This window comes from Haliaeetus albicilla, chromosome 8 (genome assembly GCF_947461875.1).
Source record: "Haliaeetus albicilla chromosome 8, bHalAlb1.1, whole genome shotgun sequence".
NCBI classification, from domain to species: domain Eukaryota; kingdom Metazoa; phylum Chordata; class Aves; order Accipitriformes; family Accipitridae; genus Haliaeetus; species Haliaeetus albicilla.
The window spans coordinates 42,454,422-42,469,591 of NC_091490.1; the positions used below are offsets into that span (position 1 = coordinate 42,454,422).

At 40.2% G+C, this 15,170-nt stretch overlaps 2 protein-coding genes across 17 annotated transcripts in view; one reads left to right on the plus strand and one right to left on the minus strand.

Moving 5' to 3' along the window:
- Window positions 1–957: 957 nt before the first annotated feature.
- Window positions 958–8,835, minus strand: HAUS8 (HAUS augmin like complex subunit 8). Of its 2 annotated transcripts, none has more exons than XM_069790360.1 (11): window positions 8,703–8,835; window positions 8,279–8,349; window positions 8,116–8,171; window positions 7,710–7,803; window positions 6,891–7,004; window positions 6,259–6,341; window positions 5,566–5,637; window positions 4,885–5,043; window positions 3,776–3,917; window positions 2,571–2,712; window positions 958–1,815 (listed from the first exon to the last, which is right to left on the minus strand). In XM_069790360.1, the coding sequence occupies exons 2-11, from the start codon at window positions 8,346–8,348 to the stop codon at window positions 1,695–1,697; spliced, it is 1,053 nt and encodes a 350-aa protein (XP_069646461.1). In that variant the 5' UTR covers window position 8,349; window positions 8,703–8,835; the 3' UTR covers window positions 958–1,694. The 2 variants fall into 2 exon arrangements, with proteins under 2 accessions (XP_069646461.1, XP_069646460.1); XM_069790359.1 differs by lacking the exon at window positions 8,703–8,835 and adding an exon at window positions 8,428–8,499.
- A 368-nt stretch (window positions 8,836–9,203) lies between these two features.
- The window catches only part of MYO9B (myosin IXB), a 45,481-nt gene continuing 39,514 nt past the window's right edge, over window positions 9,204–15,170 (plus strand). For 8 of the 15 annotated variants that reach the window (XM_069790338.1, XM_069790346.1, XM_069790348.1 and 5 more), the window contains exons 1-3: window positions 9,213–9,291; window positions 9,768–9,950; window positions 12,330–12,401. The gene's annotated coding sequence lies outside the window, so the exon portion shown is untranslated. Of the gene's footprint in view, window positions 9,292–9,767; window positions 9,951–12,329; window positions 12,402–14,666; window positions 14,775–15,170 lie in introns of all 15 variants that reach the window. The other 7 variants (XM_069790342.1, XM_069790345.1, XM_069790339.1 and 4 more) reach the window with 6 other exon arrangements.

The window sequence follows — 15,170 nt, forward strand, 5'->3', positions numbered from 1 at the left end:
GATCTCCATCCACCAAAAATAAACAGACTACTAATTTGCAGCTAACCCATGACTTGACTGCTTAGCAAAGTTCCCCATCCAGTGGCCAACTTCGTAGGTGCAGCTCATGTTCCTGGACCAGAGCATGATCCTGCTGTGTGCAGTACCTATGACTCAGGGACTGGCAGCACACACAGGTGAACTGGTAAGTGCAGGTCACCTAACATGTTTGAGGAAGAAGAAATAACAGATGAATAACTTAAAATAACTCATTGCCCTCTCACTGGCTCATGGATAAGTTACTGTGAAAAAAGTGACACCGATATTATATACAGTCTTAATAGTTTGTTATATATTGACTTCTCATCCAGTGCACTGCACATCTTACTGATCCAGTTACTACAGCTTAATTTACTCCTAATTTTTAATAAAAGGAGACAAGAATCTAGTTAGACTCTTAGTAATACCAGGAAGAAAGTCTGAATAGCACTTCAAGGAGTGCAAGGAGAACACTCCAAGTATTTTTTGAGTGGTCCAAAAAGCTTTATAGACACAGCTTAAGCCAGAAACATAACACTAAGCAGACAACACAAAGCAAAGCTTTTGAAAAACCATCAGAGAAACAGGTTCCACAGGTAAAAAAAATACAGGATATAGCATGTGTTTCAGAGAGAAATGCATTCCATGTATAAAAATGTAAAGTGTGTTGAAAAAACCTGCCACATCTGGCAAGTATGTTCATAACAAGACCACACTCTCAGGCACTTACTCGGTAGTTAGGTTTGAAGTTTCTCTCCACATGCACAGTCTTCTGGTCTCAGCACTTTGGATGCCAGTAGGTCGTGGCTTGCCACTGGGACTGGTTAGTGTCTATAAGTCCACCACTGCATGTATTGTGTAGTATTAGTCCTATGTAAGCCCAAATGGAAACAAAAGCTTCTGCAGGAGATCAGTGAAGATATTAAAACATGAAGGCTATTGATATAGCAGTGGAAAACAGTCTTTATTATTAAAAAGAATAAATAAAGTCCTTCAAGAGAAGGCATCAGGTTAATACAAAAGCATTTATGATTTTAATAATTTGTTTCCAAGACAATTAGGCAACAAGTTACCAAAACTTTTCACTTGTTAGAAGTAACCAGGCTCCTTCCAAGCATCAGCCTCATTATTTGCTACCTTGGTAGCTTTTCCTCTCAACAAATCCAGAAATAAGGGACAATTAAGAGTTTCTCCAGAAGTTCTTCACTGGGCCACCAATGATCATGCTGTACATTCCTACAGATCCTCCTGATGAGATCAGCAAATATACAGTACCACATACACAATTCCACATCTATATTCTGATATGCTGCTCTCTAAGGAACACTACTTCGGAAAGAGATGCAAAACAGTGTACTTGAAGCCAGTTCCAAGGAAGTAGAACAAGAAGTTTAACAATACATAGGTCATATTTGCTAAGAATAACATTAATTATTTACCTTTCAGTATTGTCAAGGCAGAAGGTGATGAAAATGGTGTCACAGAAATTCATATTAAAAAAAAGATGTCTCCTTATGGGACATGCAGAAGAAAACTCCATTTCTTACATTAGTAAGCATATATGCTGCTGGTTTCATATTCTGGTATAACTGAAAATTTGGATAAGTTATATGTTCACACAGGAAGTATGCTGGCATTGATTTAGAACCCACTCGTTAGTAAAACAATACACAAACTTAGTTGAAGTACCAGTGTTTCACAACATCTAGTCCATTTTTCTCTTCGCATATTCTTTGGTTATGCAGAGAAACTTCTTTAGTAACTGCAAATGACAGGTTCTGCACTTCTGTGAAGCTCCTGGAACAAATGAAGCAAACTAAATCAGTTACTCTGAGGATAACTTCTACTTAACCCCAAAGGCTATGTGCCTGGACATTCGCATCATTCTCCTACCATGGAGCCACCAGAATCAAAAATGTGAAATATGAATTTTCTTCCCAAAGGCTAGAAATTGGAGGAGAGGAGGGGCAGTTTGCAGGAGGGGGAGATGTGTGGCTTTATGGTCTTTCAATCTTCAAATGTTTTGCTGTAATCTCTTCTAGGGAAATGAAGGAAGGAAAGGGAATTTATCATGCCTTATCTCTTCCTCATGCTCTCCATGATACTTTGTATTTGTTGACACAACACTCCAAGAGAGAAACCTTTTCTGTCCTCGTTGCACCTCCTAAAGGATGATATATTTGCCTGGTTATTATTTAAGACATAGTGCTTCCAGTTCACTTTTCTGTCTGTTGGAGTTCTCCACTCTCCTATATATTTGCACTTTACCAGGGCTATTCTTGCTCACTGAAATTCTCAGCTGAAGTGTCAAGAGAATGGCATGCTAAAGTAGTTTGCTTAGAATACACAAACAAAAAACCCCAAACATCTTTGACTGTAGATGGGGTAGGGACAGAAATGCAGATGTCTGCTACAAACAGAATTAAACTTAGTGCTACTATCCCCTCAATTAATCCTCCTCTAATATATATTCGGGATATATTCTACTGAGACTATAGATTTTCCTCTGAATATTTAGCCAACGAGTCTTTTCACCTGATTGTTGTAAATACCTTTGAAGCTCTTTATCCAGTTGCTGAGAAACTCCTTTAAGGTCTTTCAGCACACTAAATGCTTTTGCACTTTCTTCTGAGTAGCTTGGCATAACTTCTGTCAGAAGTTCCTGTGTGATAGTTAATTGCTTTTGCAGTTCATCTGCAATATGAGATGTTAAAGATATTATTCAAAATGCATGCAGTAGCATCAGTTAATACAAGATTACTTAATAGCTGGAGTAACCACAGAAACAAGTGAACTAGATGATGGAAAACTACTGTCTGTTCAGCTTTTGCAAACACACTATGAGAACACTCTAAAAACCAAATTATTTTCAGCTATGAAGACTAACACCAGCAACATGCTATTAAAACTGCTAATCAAGCTCTCATTTAGAGTATGTAAAAGATTTTTTCCAAGACAAATGCAAGAAAAAACCCCAAGTTTTAAACATCCAAAATTCCCTGGCCAGTTACATATATTGCTATTGGCATATACCCCCAACACGAAATTTATCCAGTCCTTTCCTTTAGCATTCACAAATTAAAAACATGCATTTATTTTCTCTCAAGCCTCCTTACAAGAATTCTAAGCTCTTTGATAAACCTTTTCAATTCGTTTTAAAGCGTAAGCAAGATTATTGCAAATGGTTTAAGAATCTCATTTCTTGCAGACCAGCAGTTTAAAAATATAACTTTTTGCCCAGACTTCAATACAAACCACAAGTACTAATTTATTAAACACTCTCTGATTCAAGACATCACACAATATATTTAAGCTCTAGTTCTACAGGAAACATGAGCAAGTCTACCCTCGTGACTTTATCCCTCAAACACAGAAACAAGAAGACGTCATAGCATTTCTGTAACTTGCTTACCCATTAGGAACAAGAAAGAAGGAGGAATGCCATGAATATAGTTAAAAGATACAGAAACTTGCTAAAGAAAGTATATATGAAAACTGCCCTAGTTTAGAAAGTTAGTTTTTTTCCTGCTGCAAGATAAAAAACTTGCTCAAGTGCATTTTAGTGGTTAAATGGAAACAAGAATTATTTGCAGCAAAACACGTGACTAATGTTGCAGCCCAGTGTCTATACAAGATCTAAGAGTACACAAAATTCCTCCAGTGGCCGCAGATAGATCCAATAATAACAATGTAAGAATTTTAGCATGCCAAAACCCACTATTTTTGAAAATAAATTTGATTAATCAAATTTTCATACCAAGGTATGTTAGCATATCTCCTTCTATGTGAATATTCTTTATGGGTAATTCATGTCTAGTGGCATCCAGGGAAGCTGCAAAGCTTTTATATTGGTCTTTAAACTGTCCACAAACTGGAACAAGGGAAGAAAGTACTTCTATCTGAAAAAGATACATGATGAACCAACACTTCTTCAAAAGCAGCCATTTTGTTAGTACAGACCTGGCTCAATGCAGAAAAATAATTTACAAAAAGACCCAAGTACCACTCTGAAATGCTCATTGACAGAGGAATTCAAGAAGTTTGTGGTATGATATTCCTATCATGCTGTTTAATAAGTTTTCCTCTACCACCCCAAAATGCCTAGGTCAATACCAGTTTCCTTGTTACTGTAGCTCAGAGATATTAGCAACATAGCAGGCAAAGTGTTCTACATATGATACTTTGACTGTAGTTAACAGTGTATTCACAAGAACACAAAAGTCTTTTTTAATTTTTGCAATGTGTATTTGTTAAAAGCAAACATTGGTTCAGTTTTGAAAAATAATTACTCAAAAAGTACTACCTTTTAATTTCACACAACAGAACTAAGAAAATACTGACAAAGAGGGGGAGGGTGTAGCTTTTAAGATCACCTATTATCAAGGACTTCATTAGAAACTTGCCTTCTTACAACCAGGCCAGAACTATCACTGTCTAACATACGAAAATAAGACAAATAAAGAACAGATGCTCACTTCTCACCTAAGAGTTAGCATCTCAGCTCTAGCCATAACTGTAATTGCATAACTGAAGGATGTTCACGTGGTTTAAGATACTTGCATCTCCTGTGCATCAACTGTAAACTGCTCTGGCAACCAGTGCGCTATTGCTGCCCCTTGCCTAATAGCTCTAACTTCTCCTTCCTGTCTATCCACAAGGGACAACAAAAAAGTGACAAAGGCATTTGCTTAGGTTACTAGAGAGCATTACATGCCACCACAGGAAGCAGATATTTATTTTGTTTAAGCTGCATAGAATTGTACACCAGCAGGCCACAGAAGCAGAGAAATCTTCTCTGGGTAAAGGACTACTTCATAAGTGAGCTTGTTTAAATATAGGAGAAGCATAAATTGTAATAAAGCCTACCTGCTTGTCTAATGCATCATCAAGTTTCTGCTCTCTCTCTTTGAGTAGAATTTCACGCTTCAACTCATAGAGCTTCTCCTGTTGTCTCTCCTTTTCTTCACACAACATTAACAAGTTTTTTTCTGCTTTTTTCTCCAGCTCGGCAAGATTTTTTTCTGCCTATTACATTCAAAAAATATTCACAACTAAAGTAATGCTACATCTAAGTAATTAACATATTCTGAATAAACAAATGTAAGCATTGGACCAGGTCAAAGAGCTTCAATTAATGAATCAGAGACCTCATGCAGTAAGCACAGTACATTATAGTTAAAGCCCCTCTCCATCTTCTTCCCCCACCCCCACTAATATTTTTTGTAAAGGAAAAATATACATATACAGCACTGAGTGAACAAAGCACAAAGTCACTGCTGCAACCTTGAATTCCACACACTCTCACTCACAGTTTTCCCAAAATTTCTGCATACGCCTACTTCATGAAGAATCAGCACCAGCTTAATAAACTGGCACTAATTCACTCTAAGACAGTTTTCAAAGCAAGTCATACAGTTTCACAACCATAAACATATAATGTCACAAAAATCTAACTTTTACGGATCAGAAAGCATAGAGAAGAAATTAAACAATTCCTCAATATCAAGTTCTTCCATCTGAAACACCAAGTACTTGACTGATTCTCACCTTTACTCTTAGGTAAGTTAAAAGCAGTGTCTGAGATTCCAGCTCTTCCATCAGAGCATCAGAATCATTTCCCTTCAGAAAAGAAAAGAACATACTACATCAATTTTGGTATTTAAACAATTATTTTTTCAACATTCAAATACTGGAAGTCCAATTTGTGCCCAGAATCATCATCAACAATAGTCAGCTCAATGAAAAAAGTTTGGGTTTTTTTAGCAACGCATTTTAAATATACCTCTTTATCCTTTGTTCCACCACTTTTTATAACATTTTCAGCAGATTTTCATAATACTGGTAGAGAACTTGAAGTTTCAGTGCTACATTGAATGAGATCCCTAAATAAGGCACTTCAAATTAGGTTGAATCAATGTTAGTTTTCTGAGCAAAATGTCAGAAAATATTTAAGGATAACGTGATATAATTAAAAAGTATGGCCAGGAATACAAAAAGAATCCACTTGAGGAGATCCCACAATCGGAGCAGATTCTTTACCACAAGAAACGGAAGCAAAGCGTCTTCAGACATCCGATAAACAAAACAAACACCGCTAGCAGTAGAACAGACCTATCCTCTGACTTCTGCCAGAAGGCTCAGGACCTCAAAGTTGTTATTAAGATTAAAGATAAATAGAAAATCTTCATTTCACACATTCCAAAATAAATATGCTTAACAAATGAAAGCAGCAAGACTCACCACTTGTTTGGTTTTTTGACATGTCCCTGTACCTTCTTTGGAAGCAGATTTTGAACCAGGAGTCTTTTTGCGGACAGCTGTATCTGTATCATAACAGAAAAGTTATTGCTCTCTTCTACCAAAGTATATAGGGTTTGTCAACATAGCATCAGGTTCTTCAAATGCAAAGACAATTTCAAAATTATTATGTGTACCAGTAAAGTCGACTTGTGCCCTATTTCTGGCTCTGATGATACTCATGAAATGTGGATCACATGAGCATTTAGCTTTAAATGACAGTTACAGATAGACGTGATAGATTATCATCCCTTCTGAAAATTGTAACACCCATCTGTTATAGGAACAAAGACTTGAGGTCACTTTGTTCTTTAATATTTGATCTTAAACAATAAGAACAGAGCACCCAAAAGATACTAAAAACCGAGCAGTTAATTTAAACCCCAAAGGTCTTAATACCTCTGCTTAAAGACACTTGAAATAACGTACACCTTATTTAACAAAATCCTTTTGTGAATATAGAAGAATACAAGGGTTATTGTATTGTATTGTGAATTATATTGTATTGTAAAATCAAGTTACAGCACATGTTAAAAAATAATAAAACAAGAAATTGAGTGTGAGTGGAAGCTTACCATTAATAGCTGAAAGATCAAGGTCCGGTCGACTAATTTTACCTTCATCCAATAAAGTGGACTGCAAATCACCTTTCTCAAAACTACTCTGATTTAATGAGTTAGGGAGAACATCTGTAGAAAGAAGCTATTATCAAACTAAAAGAATTAGAACAGATTCTGCACAAGTTCACAATTATATATGCTTTCACTAATATGTAGCAACCTTATGAGAACTTTTACACATTTACTTTATATACATCATTTGTATACTCCCTAACTTACCTAGAGATAAGGTAGCTCAGAATGTTATCCTCTTAAACATTTCACAGTTCAACAACAATACTCAGATGTGAAAAGGGAATAATGTTATTTCCTCAGTATTTTCAAGTCAAGCTAAAGTCTTACCAGAAAAGTCTTTTGCAATTCTTGCAAAATAAATAAAAATGGACTGTTTTGCAGACAGGGATTTCCCATCATTTACACTGGGATTTATTAAAAAGATTAAATAAAAAGAGCAGGGCAATGGCGAGGGCATAGTAAGAGAATAGTTCAAAGCCTTGTGCAGAAGGCAAGAGCTATGCTTATTTTAGACAGCCCAATTACTCAGTTCCAGATTAGTTTTCTATCAGAATGTCCCGACAAGAGTTTAAGGCACTAGAGTTTACACTTCTTAATCCTGCACCAAGTTTCTCAATTCCCTTTGTATACAGGTAATAACTGGCAGTGATGCCAGTAATACAAAATATCATCTCTTAAGAACATTTTAGAGTTGTTAAGAGTTCCACAGGTTGGAAATACAAACTCACAAAATAGCTTTTAAGTTCTGGTAAAACCTACCAGCAGAAGTTTTACATTTCTGAAGAACTGATCTTGGTTTAGTTGCAGAAGATGGTTTAGCAGCAGGTGATAAAAAGGAATTTGCTGAAGCATCCTGACAACCGAGAAACAGATAAGACTGAACATAAGCGGTAATGACGATCAGCAATATATCTTACCTCCACCTTGAATGCTGACAATAAACAACTACAATCCCAGGGCGTCTTGACGCTTTGCAAGTCACCTGAGTACAATCCCAAGTTCCCAACCCAGTCTGCGTCTAGTAATCTGCATCTACGACTCCCTCATAACCCCAGCGGAGTGATTTTTCGCTTGGCTTTCGCTGCCAAACGTCCGAGCCGCCCCTCACACCATTTCTACCCTTCACTGAGCGACACCTGAGCTTGGCAGCGAGGCGTCCAAGTACCTTCTTGGCGTCTTTCTTGTCGTACTGCAAGTAGCGAGACTTGACGATTCTTCCTCCTGAAGAAGGAGCAAAGAGAGCTCAGCCGGGCCCGCCGCCGCGCTTCCCGCCTCAGCGACCCGCCGCGCCTCCGTCGGAGCGGGCTCCCCCCTCACCCGCCGGCTACCTTTCCGCTTATTCGTAGACACTTCTCCACCCGCCACCATAGTACTAGAGTCGCTCGCCAGCCTGGACATCCTGCAAAGACAGAACGGCAGATGACAACGGCACCGGGCGACGAGTGAGGAGACGGGCGGGGGAGACGCTCCCCCTCACCCTTCCTCCGCCTCAGCCGCCATCCCGTTCGAACCGCCGCGCAGGCGCAGCGCCGCCCCCGCCCTCCAGGGGACGACGAAGCCGCGCGCCCCCTGGCGGCGCGGAGGAATGAAACGACCCGTCGCCGCCGGCTTCCCTCAGGGCAGGCACCCACCGCCGCAGGGGACCCTCGCCAAGGGGGATGCCTTCCCCCTCGGGCTGCGCCTGCTACGTTCCCCTCAGCACCAAGGTAAAGCATGAAACGAGAGTCTGACAACGCCTACAGCGTGACTGACCCCAAATGCTCTTCTTTGTCCAGGCCTTTGGTGGGAGGAAGGCCTCTCTGCGGCTTCAGCTGGTGAAGCTCAAGAACGCTACGCTAGGGGTCTTCTCTGCTGGAAAAGGCCGGTGAGCAGCAGCACCGCCTCTGCAGCGGGAGCCCTCACAGCCCCGGGGGGGCGTTTGGGGGAGGGGGGCGAGGCTCCCCGCAGAGAAACATCACTGGGGTTCTTCGGTTTTGACAGAAATCCGCCCGCTCCCGCTTCTCGCCGCAAAGGCCCTGCCTCAGAAAACACCTGGCTCCCGACGAGCACCCGTTCACCGAGCTGCGTTGGGAGCCGCAAGGCAGGGGCGAAGCGGCAGGGCAGGGCCGGGCGGAGCCGAGCCGACCGCTGCCCGCCACGAACCGCGGGCGACGCCTCGCGCCTCCCGCCCCGGCGCGTCGCACGGCCCCGCCGCGGGGTGGGGCGCATGCGCAGTGCGCGCGCGCCGCTGAATGGGCGCCGCCCTACCTCCCCCCCCACCCCCCCTCCACCCGGAAGTGGCGAGCAGGGGCCTGTGGCGGGGCGGCGGTGCTGGTCGCCAGCGCTTCACCCACCGGCTGAGGTAAACGGCGGCGAAGAGCGACGTTGCGCCCCCAACGGGCGCCCGCTTTCCTTCCTACCTTCCTTTTCTCTCCTTCTTTCTCTGTGGTGGCGGCGCCTCAGAGGGGACCGGGTCTCACACGGACCCGTGACGGCTCTGACCCACTGAGCCCCGGGGCCGGTGCGGCGGGCGGGGGAGAGTTCTGTGTGTGGAGGAGGAGGAGGAGGGAGGTTGGTGGTCGTGGTGTCTGGCGGGCGGGAGCCTTGGGGCCTCGCCGCTTCCCTCGGGAGCCTGGGGGCCGGGAGCCGTTCCTCGGGGACGCCCCCCGGGGGCGGCCGGGGCGGTGGGCGCTGGAGCGGTGCGCTGCTCGGGGCCGGGATGAGGGGTAGGCTGGAGCTGTGGGGTGTGCCTGGCTTCTGGGCGGCTGCGTGGGCTTGTAACGGGCGGGATGGCAGATGGGTTGCTGCTGACTCGTTTTGCATCTGATGTGCCCGAAGAGCTGGACGTGCCCTAAGGGAAGGAACATGCCTCGCCGCCCGTCTGCACCTCCCGTCTCTCAGGCGATACGCAGGGGGAAGATCTTGCCCTTGAGCAGGGCACGATGTTAGCTTCCATCCCCTGCTTACTGATCTTACAGCCACGCAGTGTTCTGCTTTTTCACATGATGTCTCTAACTCTGGGTATGAACAGCCTGTAAACTTTCATACAAGTATCTCAGCATCTTTCAAAAAAAGTCGTTAAAACTCTCTGGGTTTGTTTCTTTGTTTTATTTTTGGGTAACTCTTGACAACATTAGGGCTGCTACTGTGTTGAGGCCATGGTGACCATCATGGTGACCATCATTGCCTAATTGATATATGCCTGTAGTTGTTTGTATCTTGGTAGTGCTGTGTCTTTTTGGTAAGGTTGGTTTTGCAATCCCTGGAAAGTAAAACTTTTGCAAGCTGGGAACATCTTTCTGTTACACATTTGTAGACTAAAAGTAGCAAGAGTACTATCCTGATTCATGACTATTGTGACCATACAGTTGACAGAGGTATGTGTCATCCTAATGTAAGGTGACTTCCCAGTATAATTTTTAGCCTTGTTTTCTATTACTCTGTAAGCATTTCGACAAAATTCTTACTCAGCTTTATTTGCAAGTTCTGTTTGTGAAAAGTGAGAAGTACTTTGGATACAAATGAGTTCAGTGTTCTTTGATTTTCCCTTCTGGAAATGGGTGACAGTGTAGCAAAGGGCTGGAGATGATCTCAGGCATCTGGCAAATGCAATTAGCCTTTCAAAGATGTCATCAGCATCCTCCCACATTACTCCTAGAGGTGGATTGGTGTCGGTTTGTCTACCTAGCTGTTTGCAAATAAGAGTTTGTCATGGGTAATTAGAAGCTCTCTGATTTCAGGTCTGTTAGCTGGAATACATGACTGAAGTACTTGCCCTAAAGTAACAGTGTGAGGTAACCCTGCATTCCAGTTTAGTATATTGGTGTCACACTCCTCAAGTTTTAGCAAGTCTTCGGTGTCTTTAACTCAGAATCTTGTCAGGAACAAATCCATTTAATATAGGAGAAGCAATATGGAGAACTTCTAATGCATATGTGTATTTATATTCATTTCAAGATTCATTGTGTCTAAAAAGAGTTAATCTTGATTATTTTTGTCTTTGAACTAACAATGAGATTCTTTACTTTCTCTATGTGTAAAGTCCAGTAACATTGTCTGTGCTTTTCAGGATGATGTATCTAAGGCCATTTCCTTAATCACTAGTGTTTTCTTATTACCATAAAACTCAGGAGTTACTGCAGTAATGTGATGGAACTGTTTTTGTGGCACTGTACAATTTGGGTTGTTTGGAGTTTGGTTTTTGTGGGGGTTATTTTTGTTGCCCTGCTTGAACATTTGTCTCAACAAAAAGCTTTTTCAGTAGTTGTATGTTGTAGTTTTTGCAGTGACAGGGCAGCTGTCTGTGCAAATGGATAGTCAAATCAAGAGGTGGGAAGACTCATAGGTTTGTGTTTTTCTGTGGAACCTAAAATGCTTACAGAACTGAATAATTTAGGAAGAGAAAATGCAGCTGATGAAAAATTTAAATAAGGTTCACCTAGAAAGTAATGCTTTGTACAGACTGAGTTTTCTGACAAATAATGATTCAAATATTAGACCTCCTGAATAATCCTGTGTATGAATAACTGTTTGACTCATCTGCACGTAGCTCAATATTACTGAGGCTAAATATGGCCGTTCCTTGGCTAGACGATCAAATACCATGTTTCGCATTTAAAAAGGAAAAATTCCTAAAAGATGCAACAGTATTAGCTATGTCAACAGACAAGGAAAAGAGTGAAAAATTAAGATTCAACAAAAAGTTTGTGGTTCGGTACTTCTTTGTATCTTTGAAGGCTGAAAATGTTTATTAATCACATTTCTAAGAAACAAGACCTACTTATTCTATTATCCAGGAGAAGAAAAGCCTGAGATGCTGATAAGGATTTTTTTTGTTTTTCAGTAGATAGCTATTTTAATAGAAGATCTGCCCTCTGAAAGGACTAGGAGTGTCTTTATTTCAGAAAATGAAAATTCGGAGGTTTTGTCTCTAGTATATTGTGTTTTCTTGATCTATCAAGTGACTTGTGTGGCTTGCAGAGTTGCTTTTATCTAGGCTTTATTGTGTTGTTTGTATCTGATTACAAAATGAAACTCAGTGCAGATCCTAGAGAAATATGCTCTTCATTTAAAGACCAACAATGTTTAACAGTAAAAGTGTTTTTAAAGGTATTTTTGACATGGGTATGTTCTTCTGATGAACCATCCTTTTTTTTTTTTTTTCTTATAATTCACACAAAAGTTCAACCGAAAGTTTCTTAAGAAAATTTCTTATCGGTGTAAATGCAGCATTAGACCAGTTAAATTTTTACTTCCTTTGTTGACAGCTGTAATGCTATTAAGGATAAAATTAAGAAAACTACAAAAGAAGGTAGAATAGTCTCCAAGGTTCTTTTGGCTTATGTTCTTTGCCTCTAACACTCTCAGTTGTTTTGCCTTTATTCCTTATTTTCTCAACAGGGCTGTGTTTTCATTTCCTCTGAATCATACTGAAGCATACATCTGTAACTCTGACATCACACTTTTTGTAAGGTAATAACAAGTTATAGACACTTAATGTCACTGTAAACCTGATAAGGTATCCTTGTCTTGAGGTTAAATTGTGCATCTGAGTCACTGAGAGGAAGTAGAGGTCTGCATCTTAGGTGGTTTGAGGGCCACCTAAGAGACCGTGGAGATCCTAGATTGGTATCAGGGTCTCAAGGGCCATAGGGAGTAGGGAGAAGGTGACTGAGAAGGAACTGCCTGTAATCAAAGTAATTTCTTTTACTTTTTCCTGTATTACATTGCGTTACCTGTATTACATTGCAGTCCAGCTTCTCCTTTATCAGGCAGTCTGTGGCAGTAACTTCTCTGGCAGGGTTGATTACAAAGAGTAGTAACAAATGTGTTGTAAATTTGTATGCTCCATTCAGAACTACTCCTTTTGGAGTAGAAAAAGCCAAGAGCTTTTAATTTAAGAAAACCAAGGGTCTAAAGTTTTTTAGTCCAGCAGAATTTTTTATGACCAAGAAAAATACTGAAGTGTTACTAGAATGCTAAGCAATCTTCAGGTAATCTACAAATATCTGGAAAACTGGAAAAAAAATTAAAAATAATTATGCTCAACTAACGGCAACCATAGGTCCTTGTGACAGGAGGTAAGGCAGGGATTGAGGCCCTTTCCTTACCTGTAATGCAAAGTTAATTGCAGAAACTTTAGGGTGTCTCTATAGCCTATTATCTTGCTGGAAATTCCTTGCTTTGGAAATCAAGGATAAGTAATAGCTGAGTATTTTTGAAATTGCTAAATGTTTTCAATTTGATCAGACATAAGGGTCTCTTTTGGGTACGGTCATTGGCGATTCTGATATTCAGGAATATTAGAGGTCAAGTACTTGGGATATGTTTCCACTTTTGTGTTGAAAGTTACTTGATGAACAGTGGGAGAACCTTGAATCTTTCAGTTTGAGCAGCACTGGAAATGTATGTGAAAATGTGAAGAACTGGAATATAACAAAGTTCATCCCCAACAATTTTGCTGTAATGGTAGCTTTCCCTTTTTAGCTTCGCTATGATTCATTGACTAAATATGTGGCTTCAAATTATGGCCTTATTTAAACTAAACATATACCCTGCGCTGATTGGGGCAAAGTTCTCTTCTAGAATTTTACTACATTATTAACTGGACAATGTTGGCTTTAATGCATATTAAAAAATTAATTGGCTTAGTGGAGACTTGAAAACACTTAGAAAATACCATCAAAATTACTATATAGAATTGGAATTTTTTGTTTTCTATTTCTATTAACATTGTCTGAGCAAAAAGTAAAATTACAGATTGATGATCAATTTTGTCGCCTACTGCATTTCTTCTACAAAGTATTGAAGTAGTTACCTGAGATGTTGCCCTACTCAGTGATTTAAGTGGCAAGTATTATCAATCCTCCAGTGATGGATTAAATAGTACAGTCCCATGTTCACTTAGGTTATTGTTTGGTAAGCCCAGTGAGTTGTGTTTTGGTTTTTTTTTTTAATAAGCAAATGAAAGTACTAATTGCTAACTAATATAAAAATAAATGTGGCATTAGAGTGTTGCCTTATAAACTTATGTTAGTGCTATTAACAAGTACACTGTAGAACTTGCAAAAGATGAGGTAAGGGAACAAAATGCTGAAGAGAGATTCTAGATTGGTTAGACTTGCTTCCATTTTTCTAGACCTGTTGGAATTATCCTTCTAGGATAGTTGAGTAAAGGTGGTCTGTAACTAGTATCTTACATTTAAATTTGTCTGGCACTGTTCCAGATTTACTTCTCTTGAATCTCACTTGAAATAAGTACTACTAAATTGTGTATGTTATACTGGCACAATGAAACCACTGCCTCAAGGGTGCAAATTGTACATCACTATATCCTTTAACATGCTAATCCCATGCAGCGGTTGCCCCACTCATGCCCTCAAAATTAATACAGTGTAATATATTGAATAAAAGGTTAGATTGAAAAGCTTTGCATGTCTAACTTTTTTCGACTTTTTTGTCTTGCCCAGCTTGCCTAACTCTGTGTTTGCATCTGTAAAACAGGAGTGTAGTGAAAAATAATGCTTTGCTGTGTTTTGTAGATGCTGATGACTGTACGTAGTAAATTTGAAGTGCTGAGAAGATGTATACTTGTGCTACAAAAGGCTTGTGAAAAGTAAAACAGGAAGGAGTCTGAATGTGAAGTCTAAAATTAGTTGATGTGCACCTAGTGCCAGCTTCTGCCTCCCACTTATTAAATTCTTTAACACACAGCGTTGTTTTTTTCCCATGCATTAGAATGGAGCTTCTTATAAGGAAGCGTGTTGAAAGACATCGAGGTAACTTCGCAGGATTTCCAGCTACAGGAAGAACTCAACAGTGGTGGTTAGGCTGCTGTTTTCCCAAGTTTGCTGTTTTGCATGCTGACCAATACGGTTTCGTTATTATCTTCTACTCTTGTATTTCTCCTTTTTCTTCCAGTGTTCTCTGCACCTGAATTCAGGCTTGTGCTTCCTTGATGAGCCAAATTCCATGGAATAAATATTTCAATAGCTTTAAAAATTTCTAAATAATTAGAGATCATAAAATTAGAAGGAATCATTGTAATTGTCTGCTTAGACCATGACATAAATGAAAGGGTAGTACCTAATTAACTTTTCTAATTAAGAGGCACATCTGTAACTGGGGACTGGCTGATTTTCTAAAAAGAACTTTAGCAATCAGGCTTCATAGTTAGTGTCAGTTAAGTTTTTGCAGTGTAGGGTACTCTTCTGGTGACATTTATGTCTTATGTTAGCCTGA

Bases quoted from the DNA above. Each gene is read 5' to 3' on its own strand.
- HAUS8 (XM_069790359.1), bottom strand. From the start codon at position 8,450: ATGGCGGCTGAGGCGGAGGAAGG. The intron at 8,350-8,427 runs GTGAGGGGGAGC...CTGTCTTTGCAG, and splicing joins GCGGCTGAGGCGGAGGAAGG to GATGTCCAGGCTGGCGAGCG. The intron at 6,342-6,890 runs GTAAGCTTCCAC...GTTATGATACAG, and splicing joins TGATCTTTCAGCTATTAATG to ATACAGCTGTCCGCAAAAAG.